Below are 13808 nucleotides of genomic sequence, written 5' to 3' on the forward strand. Positions count from 1 at the left end.
TTAGCAGTAGTTCGTGCTGTGTCTGGGAAATTCCCACTCCTGTTAATGGGCTGGTTCGGCTGTATGCAGAGCAACAGCGGAATTAACCAGGCGCTCATTTGGCTGACCGTGTTCAGTCTTTAGATTGTGGAGCTGTGGCTTGGTGTAGCTCTGTGCCTGCTTTACAAGTGGTTGAGATTTTATGGCAGGGTCAGGATGTTCAGATAGGGGAGCTGCAATCAGTGTGCCAAGTCCAAGGTGAGCTATCATCTGGAGTTGGAGCAATAAGAACTGAAAAAGAGTGCAGGTTTTTTTTATCTATAAGAGTGTTTTTTTTTCTTGGCTTGGTGTTTTTTAACACCATCTTAAAAGAAAGGAATTTAGAGCAGATGAGTGATTTGTGTTGCTGTCTGAGGCGTCTAATGCTCCCAGGCACTAAACTTTAAATCATTGCAGGCAAGTTGGAGTAATCTGTTATAGTACAGGAATATCATAAACTGCTTTCAGATCAGACATATTATGCTTTGAAACAATGAATTGTATTTTTTTCACACTTAAACAACTGTTGACTTTTTTACTTAAAAGTCTGAAAAGCTTCTGTGCGATTCCTAGTTGTAGTGTATTCCGCTTGAGTTGCAGTAGAGCGGTGGTCTTTTCTTACAGATGGTCACCTTCCATGTGACTTCCTGTGTGTAATCAGAAGGCTTTGATTTCTTACCTGTTTCTCACGTGGTGTTTAAGATTGCTGTGGCCTGCCTAGTTCTTTAAATGTCTGTGTGCTTCTAGATTTTCACTGAATGGTTTCAGATTGCTTTTTTTGTTCTGAGCACAGATGACTCAAGTGACCTCTAAAATGAACATTTCTGTTCAACTAACTTTGGTTAATTTGAAGGCATGAACTTTTAAGTAAAGCTTACTACTAGTCCTGTAACGAAACTTTTTGACAAGCCAAAGTGAACTCCCCCATTGGAGGCTGTATTTGCCAGCTATCTTCTAGGAACTATCTAATCACATACAGAAGTTGTAGTTTGCTTCTGAATTCTGGATGTTAATGACTTCTGCCACAGGGCAGACATCTGCATCCTCGCTGTTTCTTTAGGCTGTGTATCAGTAACCCCATAATACTGGCAGAAGGTTTAGCCAAAATTTGGCTTACGTTTTTACCTTGCTCAAACTCAAAAAATTAGCTTTATTTATTTATAAAGCAACACAGAAAATTTAGTGGTTATGTACTTACCTTATGTTAAAATGAAAACTAAAAAATATGGGGGGAGCATGTTGGGGTTTTTTGTTTGTTTGTTTTTTTCTTTTCACCTGGTTCTCCCCTCTCCTTAGTGTTTGGGTTTAACCTTTCAGAAATGCGATAAATGAGGAATAGTCTCTTGTGTTCTTGGTCCTCAGTTAGAGCTGTTTCCTTGTTTCTGGGATTGGTTTCTGTGACTCAGTAGCAGCAGAACTGATTGCAGAACTTAAACGTGTATGCGTATCTTGCAAAAAACAGCTCTGGAATTGAAATTTTCACTTAAAAGTAAACGTGTTTATACTGGTGAGGGGTAATGAGGGACACTGTACCTTTTCTGCTTTTGAGGAAGGATCCATGTAACAGTTTGATGGGAGAGAAGCAGCATTCCATATCAGCAGCTCTCCTCCATATGCGTGTATGTAAACAAGTTTGCAGATCTGTTGTTTAAGAATACTGGATCGGGATATTTGATGTTCTCTAAATATCTTTGAAAATAGCGTTGTATATCTGTATGTAATCTCTTTTGAGCAAGTTTTTCCCTACACACCCATTCCTTTCACAGCACAGAACGGTGTTATTATACTAACAAAAACCCAGCTGTGCTATATTGCATTACAGTGGCAAATAACAGAATTCTGCAAATCAGTGTTTTCTTCTTCATAGGTGGTTTCAGATGTTACTTTCTGGCACCAATGTTTTGCAGTTACCTTTACAAATTCATTCAAGGCTATAATTTAGAAAATAACTAGATCTGCATAATTTTGAGGAGGTTTATTAAAACCATGGCCTGTATTAAGGTGAGTTTTTAGGTCTTACCTAACTTCAATAGAGTCATCAGGTCAATGAAGATGAAAATTTGTTGGTGTATTTTTATAAAGTAGGCTGGATAGTCTCGATTTATTCTAGGATAGTACCAAAAGAAACATACCTACATAGAAAGTAATTGCTTATGACAAATGCAAGAGTAAGCATCTTGAACTGTATTTAGGGATCGATACCGATAGTGACTTTGAAAGGAGAAGAACTTTATTTGTGGTACACTAAATTTCTGTAACCTTTTTCTAAAGAATATATTTGTGTTACAAACGTGCGTTACTGTTGCCTGGTTCCCAGAAGCGACATAGACCTAAGACTGCCTCATACCAGGAAGGGGCCTGATCCTGTAAAACTTACTGTACAAAAATAAACTCATATAGTTTAGAGAGTCTAGAAGATAACTAGGAGAATAGTCACTGATTTTGAGTGGTAGAACCCGTTTTGGGGAACAGACTGCAGAAATGGAGCATCAGATTCTCCAGAAGGATGGATTTGAGGCAGTTACAGGTTATAGAGCACAATTTACACTTCAGTATGTTTCTGTCTCCCAAGTTCATATTTTTCTAGTTGTTGTCTGGAATGGTGAGGACTAAGTTGAACCATGTGGTAATGAGAAGCAAGCCAAGCCTTATAAGGCTTGATTTGTCCTTCCTGCAGGCGTCAGATTTAGTCGAGAAGAAGAAATGTTCTTTTGTGGTAAGTCTAGTAAAGAGGTCATTCTCTAGTGTCTGCATCTAGCCTGGAAGATGAAATATCTGCATTCAATTGTCTTCAAGATTTCTTTTTTAATAGTATTTTGTCAAATGTGGTGGTTCAAGTTATGTATGATATTCTGCTAATTTCAGGATTTCCATGTCTGTAGAGCTGTGTTCATTGGTTAAAACAAAATGTTGAAATTATCAATTGCTTTCAATTCTGACAAGATTCTAATTCATGTTTGCTAGTATTAAATATTTCTAGTCAGGAAAGGCTTTCTAGAAGTTAGTTAACCAAGTTAGTAGCACAAAATAATATTCTAAAACTTCATGTCGTTGAAGCTGAGACTTTGAAACTGAAAGTAAGATTGAAGCGAAATACTGCTTGTAACTGATGATCATAGCGGAAAAGGGAATGCTGTTTTTAAATGTTCACTAGACAAACCCAAAATTCAAAGCTCGAGACTGTGGCCTAAGTACCAAGTGTATTGGATTAATCAGTAAAACTCAGATGTTTTCCTTCTCTGTCCTGCTCTATAGTTTGTGATTATTTTTTTTTTTAGTTATGGTGTCGCACTGCTTTGTTAACAGAGCTGATGAGGGTTAGAAAACTGGAAAAAAATCTTAAAAAAAAAAAAAAGGGTAGTATATGTGGTTTGGGGGGGGATTGCTTTTTTGTTGTGTCTTGTTTTCCCTTGAGGGCTATTTAGTTCAGTTTTGTTGAATTGTATCTGAGTTTGTAAACAGCTCTTACTGCAAGAATAGCTGAGATGGGGCGATAGCTTCTCAAGCTGACTTCATTGGCTGCTTCTTGTAGAACAGACTTAGAAATTAGGAAGAAGCAGGCATCACAGGTAAGTTGTTGAACCTCATGAAGTTCAACAAGGCCAAGTGCAGGGTCCTGCACCTGGGTCAGCGCAACCCCGGTATCAATACAGGCTGGGTGAAGAAGGGATGGAGAGCAGCTCAGCTCTGCTGAGAAGGACTTGGGGATACTGGTGGGTGAAAATCTGGACAAGAGCCGACAATTTGTGCTCGCAGCCCGGTAGGCCAACTGCATCCTGGGCTACATCAAAAGCAGCGTGGCCAGCAGCGAGAGGGAGGTGGTTCTGCTCTTCTACTCTGCTCTGGTGAGATCCCACCTGCAGTGCTGCCTCCTCTGGAGCCCCCAGCAGAAGGAGGACATGGACCTGTTGGAGCAGATCCAGAGGAGGGCCTCAAAAATGTTTAGAGGGCTGGAACACCTCTGCTGTGAGGACAGGCTGAGAGAGTTGGGGTTGTTCAGCGTGGAGAAGAGAAGGCTCTGGGGAGATGTTATAGTCCCTTCCGGTACCTGAAGGAGGCTTAGAAGAAAGATGGTGACAGACTTTTTAGTAGGGTCTGTTGCGATAGGACAAGGGGTAATGGCTTTAAACTAAAAGAGGGTAGATTTAGGCTAGCTATAAGGAAGAAATTTTTTACGCTGAGGGTGGTGAGACACTGGCCCAGGTTGCCCAGAGAGGTGGGAGATGCCCCATCCCTGGAAACATTCCAGGTCAGGTTGGACAGGGCTCTGAGCAACCTGATCTAGTTGAAGATGTCCCTGCTCATGGCAGGGAGGCTGGGACTAGATGGACATTAATGGTCCCTTCCAACGCAAACTATTCTATGATCTTCTGTTAGTCAGTAGCATTTCTTCAGGAAAGGAGTGTGGGGTTTTTTTGTAAATGTAACCTGTGAGATTGAGGATGGTGATACTTAGTAAACAAACATTGGTTTGGGATATTTTTTGCTGTGGATTTTGTAGTTGGTACGTGCTTCAGATAGTGAAAACTAGCTAGTCATTGTTGATTCTTCTGTGAGATTTGGAAGTACGATTTTTGATTCCAAGTATGTTTTTCAGATCCAAATAATTTGTTTTCTTGTCCTGCATTCAAGTTCTCAGGCTTCCATATTTGAGGTGGTTGAAGCATTTTAATTTCTGTTTAGTGTAGGTTTTGTAAGGATATTTGGCAAGTATTCTAGTAATATAAATACAAGAATTCCTTAGGACCATAGGTGTGAAACTGAGAAATTGAGACTTTTCTTAAAGAAAGTTTGGACTTTTCTTAAAGAACAAATTTAAGCAGGTAAATGAATGGAAAAGTGCCTTTTTAAAGGGGTGCTTGCAGCCTTGTGTTTTAATTACAAGACTGACTATGCAAGTTAATTTATTAATGTATGTATCACTTCATGTATGTTGAGTGAAGGTCTGCAGATATGTAAATTTAAGTCATGGCTATAAAGAGTCCCTCATGCACTGGCATTTTTGCAGCTGAGGAGCACAGGTGGATGAGAGAACAGATGTGAGAATGGAGTTGCTGTTCTGTGTCTTAAATCAGTATAAGCTGCTGTGAAACTATTCTTCTTAAGTTTATGAAGTCTGAAGTTTTTTTTGGTATTGGCAGTCACAATGATTGCGGCTCTAAGCATTAGTTTCCAGATATGCTTTCCAGCAAAATAATATAAGTGTTTTCGCTAAACTTTTAAGAACAAATACCCTATGATTAGCAATTTTCATACAAAAACAATTGTAGGTGATTTATGGAATGCAGTTGTGATGCTTTTTGTGTGCTGATTTTTTGCTGGCTTTATCATCTCTAAAAAATTTTCAGTGGAGAAGTCATTACTCGGAATAAGAAAGAGGTTAAAAATCCAGTCCTCAAAACACTCTAGAATGTTCTGTACTATGTGAACAATATCTTTGAGGGAAAAGTGAAATATAAAGCTGCTGAATATGGTTTTAACAGGCTTATTGGGAGGAAAAATGTTAATAGCTACTTGAGGGAAGAGTGATCAGAAAATTCATGCTGAGATTGAAATTTTAGTACACATGTAAATAAGTGGAACTTTTTTTTTTCTAGGCTCTCTTCTTTTGGAGTCCAAAATTAACCCGAACACTGCGTACCAGAAGCAACAGGTAAACATACTTTTTTCCTCACATTTAAAGGCAGATTCTTTAACTTCAGGAATACAGTCATTTTTTTGCCTCTATTGCAAATTATATTTTATGTTCTTGTACCAAAAATAAGAGGCAAAGTGGTTCTCAACATTTTTGTGCATTTCATGATACATGTGTGTTATTTCTCTCCATTTTTTGTGAAGTTGCTTAGGTAACTTGCACTCTGTTTTACACCAAAAAATGCTTTGGGAGAGACAGCCAAGCATAGTTGTGAAAATCACAAAGCAGCTGAGGTTCCTGAGGATAATAGTATCTGCAACTTCATATCATCTGGCTTTTTTCTTTTTTTATATTTCAGACACTACAACTTCCAGTGTATTTTATTTAAAAGACTAGAAGGCTTTAAAGCTATTTACATGCTTACCTTTGTTTGGCTTTTACTTGGAAGATGGAGATGGGTTACCACTGCTTCGAAGTATTCTGTATACATAAAAACAGCTTCTCACCTCTAGTTTGCACCTTTCTTCAATTGTTTAAGCCTTAGATTGTGAGCCCCTAAAGAATGCTGCTGGGATGGGTGAGAAGTGAACTGTAGACATTTCGCTTTGCTGTTCTTATTCATGGATACTGAGAATTGCCTTCAGAGGTTTAGAAATGCTGAATCAGATTGCATTTCGTTGCCTGTCTGGTCAGCTCAGACTTGCTAAAATCCTGTCAGGTACAGTTAATGTATTAAAACACTCTTCGGTCTTCAGCTTTTAATAGTTTATTATAAGCATAGACATACTGTAGCTTTGCTCACCGGCCGTCCTAGTGGTTGCATGGCTGCAGCTGTTTGTAGGGTTGTATGTTGAACCGAATGGGGAGAACCAGCCTGGGTTAAAAATACCCTTCCTTGGAAACAGTCCGTACTGAACAACTGGCAAGGCCAACGTAGGGTGGAGAATCAATTGCAGGGAGTAAAGAAGGACAAGACCAGGAAAAATGCTAAGCAAACTAACTCTTAGTTGTAATCCCAACTAGCTTGAGGTCATGGTTCTATGATACAGTAACTTGAGCTTTAGGACTCCTAAAATGACATTGAGTATTTCACAGCTCTACGGCGTAAAGTGCTGATCTAGTGTAAACTTGCTTTGCTGCTTCAAATGTGTTCAAAGAGCATTGAGGAGTAAGCTTTGTATCAATAGGCTTTGTGCCAGATCAAACATGAAGCCTACTTAAAGTAGGCATAAAATTGTAAGATCAGTGCAAAGCACCACACGTGCCTGTCAGTGCAACAGCATTTCATATCTGTGCTCACTGCTACTCTGGGTCAGACATATCTTGTAATCTAGCACTGCACAAATCTGGTACTGGTGATCGTGAAAACATGGTTAGAGAAATAAAACAGACCTGTTAGAACAGCACTGTATGTCTTCTGTGCTGGAGAAGGAAAAGTGCCGTTCTTAAAGCTTTGGAGTGCTACATGGACAGAAATTTATATTTGCAGTTGGATTGTTCATACTGTTTAAATAAAGCAGTCTCTAATATAGATTAAATGTAGGGTTCTGCTCTGAGCCTTAGAAATATCTTTCTTGGTGTGTATATTAATCCTACTTTGTAGCACATTATCTTTCAGGTGAGGCTTACTTACCTTTTCCCTTAGTGACAGGCAAGTTCTGAGTTTAAACCTGATTCCATATGAGCTAAGCTTGGAGCTTAGCAGCTGAAAGGAAGAGTTGCTTCTTTCCAGCTCTGCTTGTAAAACTCTGAACTGCCTAAACTAACTAAACCAAAAGCAAATCAACTTGGTACTCCAAATCCCTCTTCAAAAACTGGTAACTCTCTATGTCAGTAGAAGTTTCAAGCCACCTTACAAGACCCATTTGTGGAACTGTGGGATGGAAGAGTGAGTAAAATCTTTCCTTTTTAGCTGCAGAATGCCACTTAGGCCACCTCAGCTACTAGTGAAATTGCAGCCTTACTTAAGAGGACTTACTTTTGAGTTTGCCTGCAGTTATCAGCTGCACTCATAAAATTTCAAGAAAAATCTCCTAGAAACTTAAGACTTAAAACGTCAAAGTAACTTTCCAGTTTTATGGTCTTACTAGCCATTTATCTCCAAATTTTGTTGTGAGGGTGAAGCTCCATTCCATTTTAAAGGGGTAGATAGCAGTGCATCTGTTTTCACTGTGACATAATTAGCATGTGGCGTGTGGGCACTGTGGAGTAAGTGGATGAGTTCTGACTTTTGTCTAGGCTGACGTGAGGCTTGTAAGAAGAAACAATCTTTTATTGGACCAACTGATATAATGTGGGGTTGGAAGGAAGGAGAGAGGTGTGAGAGAGAAGCTCTTGGGGAATCCATTGCTTTGGTTGCTTCAACAAGCCTAGATACCTTTGTGATAAATATTGAAGTTCTTCCACTGGTGAAAGAACCTTCTACCTATGCTGCACTGTTAGTGCCAGTGTGAAATAGATTCTCTTTAATTGTTGATATCACAAATGATGCAATATCAGGGTATACATTTGTATATTTTAATGATAACTGTCACAGCTGAGATCATTATTTGTCAAAGTAAGTGTGAAGACCTGACTGCAAGTTTGCCTTGTTGCCTCTGTTCTCTTGGTGTGTAAAACATCCATGGAAAGCAAAAAAAACCAAACCCAACAACCCAAAAAACCAAACCAAAACCCAAAACAAACAGCAAAAGCTGTTTGTTCTGAACCTGAGCTTCAAGTAAAATTTTGTCAAATCATCTGCTTTCGATTTCTTGGGGTTTAGGATTGAAAGCAATGACTGCCCTTTATTGTGGACTGTGCATGCACATAAACGTTGATCTAATTGGTGGTACGTACAACTAACTGCTTTTCCCTTTGGAGAGGAAGAATACTTGGCAGATCTTGAGACCTGCCCGGGGACTCATTTTTCATACATCAGCACGATCCTGAGATACTTCAGTTTGCACAGTCTAGTCCCTGATCTTTTCAGATTTACCTGCCATCTAGAGCTTTGAAATAATTCCTTAAAGCACAAAACACATAGGCAGTCTTTTAACTATCTTTTCACTAGTCAGATAAATTAGATTAGTCTTTCTGTCACAGTAAAGAGTCACTTTCTGCTGTGCATTCAAAAAGAAAGATACATCTATGTATCTGATTCTGTAACATAGAATTGCTACCACTGGCAGTTAGGTGCTCTGAGCTGTGTACTTCCTGGCAAACTCATCCTTATTTATACTAGGACTAGAAGAAAGGAATCCACATGAGGAAAACAAACTAGAAAGGAAACAACTTAAGAAACTAATGTCCTGTGGCTCCAAAAAAGGACTAATATTTTTTGTGTTAAGGTATTATTGGTAGGCAGAAGATTTATTCTGAAAAGCAAAATGTGCATCAGTTCCACCACTCAGTCTCCTGACTTGTAATCTTGTTCAGGGCTGTATGTTAAGTTTTATTGGTAGTGTTTTTTTAAAATGTTACGATAATGGTCCTATAAATTTGGTATGGAATATACTGGATTTAATTATGGGTAAGTAGCACACAGCTGGACCACACATAGAATATTTAGGTTTCCTCTTTTGTTGTTGATTGTTTTCTTAATATACTAGTAAAGGTAGAAGATATTTTAACTGTAATGTCTTGGTGAAGTCAGTTTACGCACTTTAATCCATGCTCTTTTTTTTATGTTTGTTTGAGGTTTGTTGTTTGGTTTTTTTTGGAAGGTATTAAAATGACACAATTCCAGAATGCTGGTGATAGAGGTGCTGTTCTTAAACAAGTGATCCTTATTCAGCAAATGAATAATTGCACTACTATTTTAGGACAACACACTTCTTCCTATGCAATCTTAAAGGAGAAATAAATTCTATATACATAGCCTTTGTCTAGGAAGATTATATGGGTGTGGACTGGGGTATATACTTTTCAATATGCTTTCAATATACTTTGGCAATGCTTTAGCAATAGAACAGTAAAGACTTACATCCGCAACTTTTGATACATCTATGTACATCCTGTAACCCAGTGATGAAGTATGTATTACATCCCTTTTTGTGCCTGAAACAAGGAAAACTTGAGTTGCTTACAGCTTCCAGCTACAAAGTCTAATGCCTCTGCACTAGAAACTTCAGTGTCTCATGTTCTCTGCTTTTGCGGTCCCTTTTTCAGTTCCTCACAAGAATACAAAGCTTAAATTCATCCAGAGTGCCGTCTACTAACTGTGTAGCTCGAAGGTGGCTGTCCTTGAATGATGGAGAGCTGGGTTACGAACAATAAAGCTAAATTTTAAAAAGATCCAAAAAGCCACTGGCAGATTGCTCAGAAAAGATGAACATCCTGCCCTTGCTGTCGGGACAAGCGAGCCAACAGTGAAACTATTTCAATAAAATTTGTGCCTACTGTAGCTAAGATAGTAAGGAAAAGCGTCTGGTTTTGTGGGGTGAGGGGAGAAACAAGGGGAGTGCCTGCTTTTTTGGTGGTTTTGGGGTGGGTTGGTTCATCTGTTTTAAATGATCACTTGTTCCCTTATCCTCACATGTGTTTTCCTGTGAAATCTAATTTTCCTGCTATTTCTGGGTATGGTCACTAAGCCAGTGAGTCGAGATTCTGTTATAGATCTAATAAACTGATATTATGCTGTGTGATTTATGGGAATGCAGCTATGAAGTGGCTAACTGGAAAGTCATATATGATAGTTGAATTTTCATAGATGTTAACAGAATACATTCTGCCAAAAGACTGGGTGTGCTTTTGGTATGTTAATCCCAGTTTTTGGGATAACTTGTTAGCACATCCAGATATCCAGGTTCTAGGTGAACACGTGCACAAACCCTACAGAATTGAAACTTCATATTATGTTACTGGGGCACGTTTTTTTAGCCTGAAGATTCTGCTGCAGCCTACCACAATAACTATATATATTTAACTTTAAAAACCTGGACAGTGTCAGTAATTCATTTCATAAGCAGAAAGCTGCCTATGAAACTGTGTTTTTGATTGTAAACAATTAGCTAGTAAGATGCTGAAAGGTGACTCGGCACATCCAAGGAACTGTCTGTAACCGTGAACAATGTAGGGGCTTAGATAAGGAAGATGAGCGGTCAGGCAGCCTGAGAGGGGGAGAAACAACCTTCCTCTCGTAAACTTCCAGGGGGGCCCATGAAAGCCCCTTAGGCTTACATTGTTTGAGGGCTAATAGGAAGGGATTAATTTGCTTTTAAGACAGAATGCAAGAATTTATGAAAGACCCATCTAATTTAGGGGATCACAACTTCTTGGGAATAGCCTAAATCTCATGGGAATGTCAAGAGAATATTTTGGAGCTGCAGAGAAGACTAGTATTCTCCCTGGATGTGAACACCAGTGGGAGGGCACTGTCAAACAATAACAGTTTTCTTAATTTTATCACATTACAAAAGAAATCTTAAATCAATTTTACATCAGAATCAAATCCTAAGTACTAGTTGCTCTGAGATTCTTCTTTATGGAATCCCAGGGCTTGCTTTGGAGATTGTATGAATACTGTACAACACATCTGCTAATCAGCTTGCTGATAGTTAAATGAAACTGATTTAATGTCTAATAAAAGCATGACTTCTGGTGAGTGTTACGGCAAAAGTTTGAGAGTGATTGTGTGTATTCAACAACCTTTCTATTAAGGAAAGTAAGCCTTTCGGAAATCATTTCAAAAAGTGAGGAGAAATCATATGGTAGATACTAAGCCCTGTCCATCTAAGTAAAATTGCCACTGCTTGCTTGTTTAAACTGTTGCAGTAGTATTTTTGAAAGCTAGCTTCCTAGGAATGAAGTGTGAAGTAAAGCTGTAGCACACAGTAGTGTTTCCTTGAAAACCTCTAACAAGAAATTGCTCCATGTGAGCATGATGCAGCTGACAGTGAGACAAGCAGCGGAGAAATGCCTGACTATATTCTGAAGAAATTTTGCCTCGGGCTGTATCTTTATAATGATAAGAGTGCAAAAAGTTAACCTCCATTGGTAGAAATTATAAATACCTCTATGGGAATATTAAATACCGAGATCTGCTAGAAAGAGGCCGTGCTCAGGACTAAAATGAGAAATTCTTGACCATATCGGAGCAGTCATAATGAACAATAATATGAAAGACAAATTTATATAAATGGTTTTAGGGAGACAGCAGATTTTGTATGGGCTAAGGTGGTGACGACACATCCAACTGGCACTATTGGCAACGTGGGTTTTTTTCGAAGCAGCAAATGATTTTCAAACTCTGAATAAGATTGCAAACTCTACATAAGTAGTTTCCTGAATATCATCCTATTTAAAAAAGATCTTGCCAAGAACTCTCATGCATCTTGCATAATGTGAGGAGCTGGAATGCTGGGATTCTTGCAGAGCACTCAGTATAATAAGCCTTCAATGATAAAACATTTGTCCACTTTTCTGACTCAGTTCACACAACGTAGGTGTGATTTAATACTGCAGTTTCACATTTTAACAGTGTTTAATGACAAGCTAGACAAGAACAAATTTTACATGTTTGTTTTAGTCATCCCATCCAGTTTCTTGTCTGGAGGCTAACATTTTGTATGTAATGCAAAAAAAGGATATGTTTTTGATCAAACTGAGCCAGAACTGCTTTTATGAATCATATAAGATTGAAGATTTTATGCTCATAGAGGGGTAATGTGCAAGCCTCATCTCCTTATCTCTCTAACCAGTAGCTACTGTTATTAAGCATTTTTATTCACACTCCAGTTTTCTCCTGGAATGATGGAGGCAGTCTTAAGAAATTTGAATTGCTTTTTGGAGTTGCAAAAGTAATGTTTGGCATTTGGAAGCAACAGATAGTCCTGTTCCATAGCTGAGAGATCCAGAGTATTTAGTGGATTCCAATTACACTGAGGAGATTTCAGATCAAACGCATAGAAGAAGTCCTTTAAATATAACAAGCAGAAACTAGACTTCTATTCATGTTTTTTTTATCTTTTAAGTACATCTAGAATTTCCTTCAGTCATTTCTCCCTACATGTATTAAGTCTTCTACTGCTCTTTTTGATGATTATAAGCTTTGTAGGATTAAGAAAATGAAATTACATTAATAACTGTCTGCATTTAACAGTGAATTTAAACTTTGACTGAACTGTGTATTGTGCAGCAGAGTAAAGTGCCTTTCTCACTTTGTTTCATGTTATCTTTTTAAAAGCCCTCTGAGGCAAGGAAGGATGTAAAAAAAAATACTCTCTTAGTAAAGATCCAGAGGGTAGCAATTAATAGATTTCTGCTGAGGCACTGACATTAATCTATAGTACGAAATCCTTGTGTGGTAAGACAACAGACAAATAATGATTTGAAATTGTTAATATTGGCAATTGGAAAATACTTTTCTAATATTAATAAACTAAACTTGGATATTATTGTTCTGCTGCTTAAATAATTTTTCATCATTTTTTTGTTTTGTTTTCCAAAGAAGAAACAAAAAAAAAGTCAAAATGTGTAGAGTCTGAACTTCCATGTACAATAGCAGATGATCTTGTTTAACAAGAACAATTGCTGTGCTATTGCCAAATACACTTCTGTACATCTGTAACTGTAGTTTTCAAAAGCAGCTTTACCTTTGTGTCTTCCCTTTCACTTTTCTCTTGCCTATGGGTTGGAACAAGATGATCTTTAAGGTCCCTTCCAACGCAAACCATTCTGTGATTATTCCTTCCATCCCTCCTCTCCCCAGATGAAAAAGACAGACCAACCTGTCTTGGCCTAGTGCTGGATTTTATTCAGAGACTTACAGCTTTTGTTTGTTCTACTTACCCCAGTTAATGTAAATAACACTGTCCTTTTTTGTGTTCTTTTAGTCATTTCTCTATTTGTTAGTCATGTTCTTTATAGAGAAGAAAATACGTTTTGATCTTTTGGAAATGGCTTGCTTAGAAATCTAATCACTTTCACTTAAATTGAAATGTAATTAGGTGGGAACGTTGCAAGTTCTGCTAGGATCTACATAAGATTTAGTGTTAGGGTTTGTTTTTTTTAAATGAAAGAAGTGCTACTTAGTGGGAAGCTGGTGAGTCAGTGGCATTGAAAATTGCTGCAGTATAAATACTGATTGCAGAGATTAGTGTATTAGGTTTTGAACCTGATACACACAGTGAATACTGCAGTGAGGTACATACTGTGTGTAAAAGATGGTTTAAAT

At 38.1% G+C, this 13808-nt stretch overlaps 1 protein-coding gene across 2 annotated transcripts in view; it reads left to right on the top strand.

The window, feature by feature from the left end:
- PPP4R3A (protein phosphatase 4 regulatory subunit 3A) overlaps nt 1-13808 on the top strand; it is a 45631-nt gene that overhangs the window by 3667 nt on the left and 28156 nt on the right. The window contains exon 2 of one of the 2 annotated variants that reach the window (XM_074584204.1): nt 5616-5671. The exons of the other annotated variant lie outside the window; for it this stretch is intronic. Coding sequence (XP_074440305.1) covers nt 5616-5671 — 56 coding nt within the window. The remainder of the gene's footprint in view (nt 1-5615; nt 5672-13808) is intronic. 2 annotated transcript variants of the gene reach the window in all.

This window comes from Larus michahellis, chromosome 4 (genome assembly GCF_964199755.1).
Source record: "Larus michahellis chromosome 4, bLarMic1.1, whole genome shotgun sequence".
Classification (NCBI taxonomy): domain Eukaryota; kingdom Metazoa; phylum Chordata; class Aves; order Charadriiformes; family Laridae; genus Larus; species Larus michahellis.